Below are 10,000 nucleotides of genomic sequence, written 5' to 3' on the forward strand. Positions count from 1 at the left end.
CGAAGCCTGCCCGGCTGTCATCTGAGTGTCTGCGATGTCTGTTGTCTGTCGCGGGCGGTGGTAGCAGTTGATGTTGGTGGTGTTTCGTTTTTGAAAATCGAGCGAGGGAAAATGGCAAACCACAGGCGAAAAAATGATGATGATATACATGATTCCTCGGCAACAGCAGTTGTCTGCTTTGCTGTGGGCGTAACTGTCGTCGGCGGACTGTCTGTCTCTGTCTTGTCTCTGTATGGGCACGGCCATGGTTCGACGTGCATCGATGTGCCGCAGAGGTGCTGTGGTGGCTGTTCTTGTCGCTATTGCTGCTGCTGCTGCTGCTGCTGCTGCTGTGCTCATGGCTGCACCCGCAGCTGCCGAGAACAACCACCACCACCATCACTCTTCCGACGACGACCACCACAACAGCTGCAGTAACAGCAACTTAACAAGTGCACTGTCAGCAACTTGAACAACAACAAGAACACCCGCGTTTGCGCAGGTGCGGAGCCGACATCCATGCGCAGCCTCGTTTGCTGAGTATAACGGCGGAGTGCGACGCAAATTGCTGCTGTGATCCGTCATGCACGACGCTGGTGAAAGCGCGCTTTGCCTACTGCAACACGCCAGACATCAAGCCCTGGCGCAGGTGCGTGTACGATGACTTCTTCGTCACCAACGAGGGCAGGAACCAGGCCATCCAAGCAGCAGAGGGCAGCAGCATCGCGTGCGTGCTGGTCGACAACACAAATGACCGCATCTCGTTCAGGGAGCCGCGCACGCCGCTCAATGACGCCGCGTTCCAGGCATTCGCAGACGTTGCACGCCCCCGCCCCATATCCTTCAGCCTCGAGACGCTGCAGTACACGCCGGAGGAGGCCATCTTCATCCCGCCACGCAACACCATCCCACGCCAAGACCCTTTCCCCTTTTACGTCACGTATGGCGCGATCGTGTACATCACGCAGGACAGCACGACGCTCACACCGCTGCCTTTTCCCGCCGACACGCTGCAGGAAGGGGGGTGCACCACGCAATCCAACGCGCGTCTTTGCGTCCGCGCCAGGCACGTGCACCCGCATCATCCCAGCGGCAGACGATGCCGAGCGTGTTCGGGCGATGTGCAGTCCTGGTGGCGACCTTGATGTACCGGTCCCGACAGACGCCGCGGTCCTTGCAACATACACAGGCATCACAACCAACATCCAAATCATTTACAGTCAGTCGAGACCTTGGGAAGGAGGAGGGAGGAAGTGGGAAGTGATGTGGTGTTGTGTGTGGTGTGTGTGTGTGTGTGTGTGTGTGTGTGTGTGTGTGTGTGTGTGGGTGTGTGTGGGTGTGGGTGTGGGTGTGGGTGTGGGTGTGGGTGTGGGTGTTGTGTGTGAGGAGTGTTTGGTGTGTGTGTGTGTATGAGTGTCTCATTGTCTGTGACTTCACCTGACCTCACATGACCCCGCATGACATTTTCCCGCCCTTGCTTTGCCTTTACAGGTGGATGTGATGGTGATTGCACCATCCGTTACAACGCATCCACCCAACGCTGCATCAACGCTGTGCAAAAGGTGTCGTGTATGTCTCTGTGCTGTGTGCTGCGTGTCTGTGTGCTGTGCCTCTGTGTGTGTATGTGCTGTGTGTGCATGCGCGTGTCTCTCTCTCCGCCCTTTGTTTCCGTCCTTCCCCTCTGTGTGTGCGCCTTCCCTCGTTGCGCCTTGCTGCCAACACCATCCCTCCATTGCTGCACGGCCCCTGGTGCCAGGTCGAGTACACCATCCAGCTTGGCCTCACTACCATCTCCTCCCTCAATGTTGCCGTGACCGTCGCTTCCTTTGACGCCTCGGCTACACTTCACTTGTCACCTTGGTACGGGCCCAAGCGAAACTGTCTCTGCAGAATAAAAATCAATTATTTTCTGGCGAATTTCAATGGCGGAGAAGGCAAACAACAACAACCAACCAACAACCAACCAACAACCAGCAGCAACCAGCGCAGCAGCGCTTGACCAAGCTGCCTGCCGTCCCCTCCTTCATCCCCTTCGTCCCCGTGTCTTCTTGAACCGCACGCGTGTGGAGTCACCGTGTGACCTTGGGACGGCGCAGACGACAGGGTGTTGCTCAAGAACACGCAGCAGGAAAACAGCAGAAAGCGTCGCGAACGCCGTGGACTTGGCGATTGCCAGTGACGGCGGTTGCCACGCACGTAGCGATTGGCGGGGATGATGTCCCGCTCCAATACAGGTGAGGTCCGCTTTGGCCGTGTGTGCGACAGGCGGTGTGGTGATGTGTAGCCTGTGGTGGTTGCGTGTCGTGGTACACGCTTTGGCTGCCTCATTGCTGCTGTGGTTAATGCAACTGCCGTCATTGATACAGCTATGCTTCCCCCTCTCATCCAACACACACGCACGCACGCACACACACACATACACGCACCCTCTCACCCAACACACACACACACATATCCTCTCACCCAACACACACACACATCCTCTCACCCAAACACACACACATACACATACACCCACGTACCTACACACACACGCACACCACACCCACTCACATCCACACACACACACACACACACACACACACACACACGCGCACACACACACACACGCACACACACACACACGCACGCACACACACACACACACACACACACACACACACAGCACGACCATCCACCGCATCACGAATTCGCATCTCGTCGTCAACCACACACTATGTATCGTCCAAGCCGGCATCACAGCCGGGGCAGCAGCGGCAACAACAGCGGGAACAGCAGCGGCTGCAGTCCATCGACATGGACGATGATGATGTGGAGCAGGCATTTGTCCAAGCCATATCCGAATATGTGACGGAGGATTGCTTGGTGAGTATTGCCTGGCCACAACAAATCCACCCTGCCATCTCGCAACATACACACTCGCACAGATGGGTGCAGCAAGCCCACAACATGCTCGCAACACATTCTCACACTGCGTATGCTTGTCACGTCACCAGCGAGAAGCGAGTGGCAAGGACAACCTGGAAGACGTCGAGTATATCGAATTACAGGTGCGTGCGTGTGTGTATGCACGTGTGCAGGTTTCATGTGCCTCACTTGCACTATGCAAACCGAGTAACCCTCTCCCCTGTCCCACCATGCTCACTGCCCGCCTCTTACATCCGACACTGCGGCGCCACGCGACGCACAGGCGGACACGAGCGAAAGTAGCCTGGCTCGACTGGGCCAGCTATTGCCGAATTTGAAGGAGTTGAAGATGGTTTCCAGCAACATCACAACAATCAGGTATGTTTCGGAAGGGTGTGCGATGCGCGTGACTGCATACAATGTATTTGTGCACGTGAATTGATTCGGACGCGTGGAATGGATGGATAGCGCAAGAATTGAATGCAAGGCAGCCAACGCATGTACAGCTGCTGGGCCACTGTCCTTGTATGCCCGCACGCCCGCTTGCTCACCACACCAACACGGCACGATGCAAGGGATCTTGGAACGGCACTAACAAACCTGCAAGTGCTGTGGATGTCCAAGTGCAACCTGTCGGACCTCAGCGGCATCAGCATGCTGACCTCGCTTCGTGTATGACGCCGCGTGACTGTTTCGGTTGTGTTGTGTTGTGTTTGCTTGTGGTAGGGGTTATACTTGTGGTTGTGGTTGTGGGGGTGCTGTCTTTCGTTCACTGTGTTGCAGGCGTTTGCACGGGAGACCGCCGTGGCCTGCACACACTTGCCCCAATACGACCCTCAACCCGCTGCCTTCATGTGTGCACAGGAGCTGTACGTTGCGTTCAACGATGTGTCGGAGTGCAGTCCGCTGTCAATGCTGGAGCAGCTGGAGGTCCTCGACCTCGAAGGGTATGGACACCTGCTGCCAGCACACCCCAGCACACCAATATCACGGAGAAGAACAAGAGCAATAGCCACAACAATACCAACAGCAGCAGCACTCACTGCAGTTGCTACCTCTCCACTACCACGACCACCACCAAAGCAATAGCTGCAACAAACTACTGTTCATGTGGTTGAGAGGGACGTGGTGCGTGCTCATGTGTCATGTCACGTCGTTGCATCGTTCTAATGCCGCCACTGTTTGGTTTTGGTCTCGGTGTTTCCCTTCAGCAATTCCATCCGGGACACAGCGCAGGTGGGATCAACACCCGAACATAGGCGGTTATGTCATCATCGTTGTTTCACACAGACACACGCACGCACGCACGCACACACACAGACAGAGGCCCACAAGGTTATGTACTCTCATGCGCGCCCATGCACATGCACACATAAACTACAGGTTGAGTACTTGAGTCTGTTGCCGCGGCTGCGAAGTCTGTCGTTGGACGGAAACCCGCTACTGAAAGCGTACAAGGTGAGACCACCGAACTAGACTGCCTGACAGATGATTCACTCGCTGTCACATCACGACAGAGCACACACATACACACAGACAGACACACACATGGGCACAACTGCAGGCAAAGGGGCACACAACCACTTGGAGAACATTTAGCCATCCGCATTTCATGGCACGTGTTGCAGCATGGTGTCTGCATGTCTCACGCTTGCTTGCATCATGCCTGACGTGCAGTCTAAGGCCACATATCGACAGGCCGTCTTTGACATGATCCCAACGTACGGTGCAGCCACGGTGCTGCGTGCGTGTGTGAGTGAGAGAGTGAGATTGTGTGAACGTGTGTGTGTGTGTGTGTGCATTCGGTTTACTGTCAAAGAAACATGCGTTCAATACATGCCCAATCCACCTCAATCCTCAATGCACACGTATATGTCTCTGCCCGAAACACACACACACACACACACACACGCACTCACAAACACTTTCTCTCACCATCAACATGCATGTCCGTAATGCCGGCGCAGGTTGGCGCTGCTTGACGATGTGGCGAAAGGAGATGCTGTTGAGGAGACAACAGATGCTGCAACCTCAATCCTCATTCCAACGCTGCTCAAGAAGCGCCCAGATACCACCCAAGGTGCCTGCAAGCACACCTCTCACTCTTGCATGCGTTGCCATGTGTGCGTTGCTTGTGCGTTTGCTTGCACGCACGCATGCATGTGCTTGTACGCATGCATGTGCTTGCACGCACGTGTGCTTGCGTGCGTGTCTGGGAATTAGTGCCCTGCATGCTCGCGTGCTCACGTGCTACTTGACTGAAACCGCCCCCCCCCAGATCCAAGCGTCAGGGAAACGGTTCGCCCTGGAACAGCGCGGCCGGCAACCAAACACACAGGTGTGTGTAAAAGTGGTGGTGGTGATGGTGGTGATGATGATGATGATGTGCATGCCCGTGTGCATCTGAAAGCGCGCGCGCGCGCGTGTGTGTGTGTGTGTGTGGGCGGGGGTGGGGGTTTGTCCACATGCATATGCAGCCAGCTGCTTCTTGTGAGTGTGAAGGCGCATCGACTGTATGCGCTGTCCTTCTCTGGCATCCATCTCATTGTCATCCCCATCACCACCACCACCACCAACAGTGCGGCCGCGCACGGCGTCCACGGCCCTCGCCCGCGAGTCATCGTGAGTCAACACAGCATTTATGATTGCGGACGGCGTGCACGCATGTGTGGTTGCGTGATGTGAAGGCGTGCATGGTTCTCTGTTTTCTGGCAGTTTCTGATGGACATCAGTGCTCTTCACTTTTGCACACTTCTGTATGCGATGCACCACCACCACCACCACCACCACCACCATGATTACCATCACCACCATGATCACCATCACCACCACCATCACGTTGACCTCATGCATCGCCGATATGTCGGTGTGGTTGTGTTTGTGTTGTTGTAACAGGGTCGGCGGTGTTGATGATGATGACGAGGATGGCGACACGAATGACGGCAGCAGCAGCCTGACGCACGGCTCTGCTGTTGCATTTCAAGGCAACCCGCTCAAGGCGCTGCTTGCGCGCAGGAAGCAGACGTCCATTGATGTAAGACAGAAGCACAGGAGTGGCGGCCGGAGGGGGGGGGGACGGTGGTGATGCTGACGTTGGTGATGTCGCTTAGCGATTCATGATGTTAAAATTGGGTGGTTCTTTGTCACATACTCACGTAAGTTCATGCACGCACGACATACACACACACACGTACATACGTACATGCATGCATGCATACATACATACATACATACATACATACATACATACATACATACATACATACATACATACATACATACATACATACATACATACATACATACATACATACATACATACATACATACATACATACATGCATGCACGCTCACACATGCACGCGGCGCGTAGGGCGACGTTGATGGCACGCCGCTGGAGGAGCTGATGATGAGTGTTGGGCTGTTCGATGAAGAGGAGGAAGAGGACGACCCGTTTGCAGAGATGACGCGCGAGCAAGTGTTTGACGAGCTGCGGTCGTGGCGGGAGAGGTTTGCTGCGTTATCTGCCGAAGATGTGGCACGGAAGGCGAAGGAAACAGCGGCGAAGAACAGACACGCGGAGGAGCAGCAGGCCAAGTCCAACACTGCGTCGCCAAGGTGCTGATGAGGGGGTGGGGGATGAAAGGCAGACGTGGTGGTGTACACAAAACTGCATGCAGGGTTGCATTGTGTGCGCGTTTGCGCGTTTGCATTGTCATGATTGCGTTGTGTGAGCTCGTGTTCAAACGACGAAGCACCCACGTGTTGGTTTTGTACACTTTTTCACCTTCAACAAACATGTACATGCACACACACACACACATAACACAACACGCACACACACACACGCACGCACGCACGCACGCACACACGCACGCACGCACACAAACACACACGCACGCACGCACACACACACACGCACGCACACACACACACAAGCAAGCACACACACACACACACACACACACACACACACACACACACACACACACACACACACACACACAAAAGGCGGCGGCCAGAGACAGCCCGGCCAGCGCGCGCCCGCCGCGTTCCCGCACCGCCAAGCGCTGCACTCTCACAGACACACACGCAGATGCAACGGCGACAGCCGCAGCCGCCTGCGACGGGGCGAGCGCGGGCGAGGCCAGCACCGCCAGGGATGCAGCGCCCACAGACCTCTGCGGTGGGTGGGTGGTAGCAGTGGCAAGGGTGGCGATGGTGGTGGTGGTGTGTGATCACGGCTTTGTTTTGAATACTGTGCAGTTGTGTTCTCTCCAACCAACTCTTAATGTTACATTGTCATGCATTGACTTCCCTATCCCTTGTGCTCATCACATGTCCACCCTTTCTCCCGTCCCGACCAACCAACCAACCAACCAACCAACCAACCAACCAACCAACCAACCCTTCCACAGGGCCCACGCGTGCGTCGGTTGCGGTCCATGCCTGGCCGCCGCCTCCCTGTGCTCCGCCCGCTCTCCGGCACCGCCATCCCCAGCGGTCGCGGCGGTGCAACGGCTCCATCGTCCGGTGGTGGCAACGGTGGTGGTGGTGATGGTGATGGTGATGGGTTGCGTCACTTGCCACAGCCACCCGGGCGGGCACCCCGGCCACCACGCCGCCCCAACAGATCCGCACATCTCTGACACGAAGGGTGTATGAAGATGTAGAGAGCGTGCGTGCGTGCGTGCGTGTGTGTGTGTGTGTGTATGTGTGTGTGTGCGCGATTGTAGTGTCGACTGTCGACAGAGGGTGTCACTTTTGCCTTTAATTTGTGTTCAGGAAGCAGTACAGCTTTGCATCATCGCATTCATCTCTTGTTTCAAGTCGCACGTGCGTGCGTGCATGCATTTGTATGTGTTTGGTTGCTTGTAGTTGTCGCGCGTGAATGCGCTCATCTGCATGTGTGTATGTGTGCACGTTGCCAGTGGTGGTTGCTTGCTTGATTGCCATGTTTGAGGCAATACACCGCAACATCCCGCAAGAGACAGCACGTGTGTGGCGCCCCCTCTCTCTTTGCAGTGTTTGTGGGATGGAAACGGCGTCGTTGTCATCGGTTTAGTGTCGGTTTGGGGTGCACGCACGCAAACGCAAACATACACCACACACACAAATGCACACACATGCACACACAAATGCACACACAAATGCACACAAATGCACACACACACACACACACACACACACACACACGATAGAGCAGCCATCAATCACACGTAACACGCACACGCACACACGCATACACGACGGACACAGACACAGACACAAGCACACAGACGCACATGCACATGCACATGTGGGGATTAAGACGGGCAGTAGAACGAATTGCACTGCAAGACGAAACAGAAAGGGGAAAGAAGCAGAGAAGCGAAAAGGAGGGCAATCAAACAGTAAAAGGGAAGGGAGGGGGATTAACACGAGGAGAGTTCTGCAAGCAAGCAGGGACTCTTTTGTCACACGAGCACATGCGCTGTGTGAGGGAGCCAAGAAGCTGGCATTGGAGAGGGACAGAGTGAGCAAGGAAGGAAGGAGGGACGGGGAGAGATATGGAGGGAAAGAAAAAAGGAGATGAGGGGGAGGGGAAAGAAGAGTCAGAACTTATGAAGCGTGTTGTTGTGTGACCATCACTCCTTGACCAAGCTGGCAATGCCGCCCTCCTCAAGCTGCTTCTTGCGGCGCGCAGCAACTTCCTCAGCGGACATCTGTGGTCAACGACGCGGCAGTGAACATGAGAAGGAGGAGGTGTGAGTGTCAGTGGATGTTGTTTTGAAAGCAGAGCCAGGAGAGGGGGGGGAGCAGACAGGCGAAATGGAGCACAAATACGAAGGAGCACACATACAAAGGAGCAAACACGCAGGCATTGACGCAGATACACACACAAATACACACACACATACGCAGATACACGCAGATACACACAAATACACACACACACACACAGCGGCACTTACGCCGCCGGTCATAAAAGCCATGACGTCGTCGCCAAACATCATGGGGTCCATGCCGGCATCTGCCGCGTGCTCGAGGACATCTGGCGCAATGGCCTCATTGGAGGTGGGCAGCGGATACACAAGTTGCACGGCCTGGTCGCCCTTTGTGCTCTTGAGGCTCTTGTCAAGCTGCGCCTCGACCAGGTCCCAGATGGACGCAAACAACTCCTTGCTCTTGCCGAGGCTAAAGCCTTCCTCCGTGCTCTTCACGCGAATGTGCTTAATCTCTCCATTGGACCTGCACACACAAACACGCACAAAGAGAACAAGGGCAGGTGGTGTCGTGAGATGGAAGTGTATGAAAAGCGCTTCGTGGCAAGTATGCGGCAAGCGTGCGACCAACGGGAAAAAGCAAGCATGTGAAAGGATTCAGCAAAGCGCGTGAGAGGGAGCATGCGTCTTACTGCAGGGAGATGGTGTATGCGCCGGCCTGTGTTGCGCTCATGCGGAGCAGGAAGGCGCCGTCTGTGTTTGCGTTTTGAAGGCGGCGCACAGCCTCCTCACGGGAAATGGTGCCATGGTAGTAGCTGTGGTGGTGTTGGTTGTTGGGTCGTTGGTTGTGTGGTGCAATTGAGGCAGGAGAGAGGTCAGGAAACGTGGGGGGGGGGTGGATTAAGAGGGGGCAAGAGTGAGGCAATGTTGAGGTGCAGCCCAATAGCACGGCCTGCGCAAACCACCTGTTCAACACCAAACGCGTACACGCAGACACACAGATAGACACAGACACGGGCACAGACAGACAGACAGACAGGCACACACACACACACGCACGCACACAAACGCATGCACAAGCTCTAACCTGCGGTCCACGCCGGACTCGTCAACGTCGGTGAGCTTGCGAGACATTGTGCTGCTTCTTTGTGTTTGCTGTTGCGCTGCTGATGACGGGGAAGGGGCGGTTTGTAACGTGTCACAAGAAGACGAGTTTGAACGTCTGCTGTGCTGTGTACGTGTGTCGTGTTTGTTTGTTGTGGTAATGTAAGACCGTCAATTCGTATGAGTTGTTGTGGAAAGTGAGAGCAACTGAAAGAATTGGGAGTCAAGAAGAAGAAGAAGAAGAAGAAGAAGAAGAAGAAGAAGAAGAAGAAGAAGAAGAAGAAGAAGAAGAAGAAGAAGAAGAA

General features: G+C 55.1%; 3 protein-coding genes across 3 annotated transcripts in view; 2 read left to right on the plus strand and 1 right to left on the minus strand.

Annotated features, from left to right (window-relative positions):
* Window positions 1-244: 244 nt before the first annotated feature.
* PTSG_11968 (uncharacterized protein) lies at window positions 245-2,158 on the plus strand (the record flags this gene model as incomplete). The annotated part of the gene is made up of 6 exons (XM_004995648.1): window positions 245-275; window positions 610-919; window positions 996-1,198; window positions 1,471-1,541; window positions 1,736-1,859; window positions 2,076-2,158. 6 exons carry the CDS (start codon window positions 245-247, stop codon window positions 2,156-2,158), a joined length of 822 nt encoding a protein of 273 aa, XP_004995705.1.
* Window positions 2,159-2,191: 33 nt separating this feature from the next.
* PTSG_11969 (uncharacterized protein) lies at window positions 2,192-7,535 on the plus strand (the record flags this gene model as incomplete). Its single annotated transcript, XM_004995649.1, has 16 exons — window positions 2,192-2,213; window positions 2,645-2,844; window positions 2,976-3,029; window positions 3,170-3,264; window positions 3,462-3,558; window positions 3,751-3,833; window positions 4,098-4,122; window positions 4,270-4,344; window positions 4,564-4,607; window positions 4,854-4,966; window positions 5,165-5,224; window positions 5,466-5,508; window positions 5,782-5,920; window positions 6,260-6,504; window positions 6,898-7,072; window positions 7,305-7,535. 16 exons carry the CDS (start codon window positions 2,192-2,194, stop codon window positions 7,533-7,535), a joined length of 1,701 nt encoding a protein of 566 aa, XP_004995706.1.
* A 517-nt stretch (window positions 7,536-8,052) lies between these two features.
* The window catches only part of PTSG_03120 (uncharacterized protein), a 2,462-nt gene continuing 514 nt past the window's right edge, over window positions 8,053-10,000 (minus strand). Inside the window, exons 2-5 of the mRNA XM_004995650.1 lie at window positions 9,679-9,821; window positions 9,284-9,406; window positions 8,841-9,117; window positions 8,053-8,591 (exon numbers count right to left, since the gene is read on the minus strand). Coding sequence (XP_004995707.1) covers window positions 8,514-8,591; window positions 8,841-9,117; window positions 9,284-9,406; window positions 9,679-9,725 — 525 coding nt within the window. The 5' untranslated portion in view covers window positions 9,726-9,821 and the 3' untranslated portion in view covers window positions 8,053-8,513. The remainder of the gene's footprint in view (window positions 8,592-8,840; window positions 9,118-9,283; window positions 9,407-9,678; window positions 9,822-10,000) is intronic.

This window comes from Salpingoeca rosetta (genome assembly GCF_000188695.1).
Source record: "Salpingoeca rosetta unplaced genomic scaffold supercont1.7, whole genome shotgun sequence".
Classification (NCBI taxonomy): Eukaryota; class Choanoflagellata; order Craspedida; family Salpingoecidae; genus Salpingoeca; species Salpingoeca rosetta.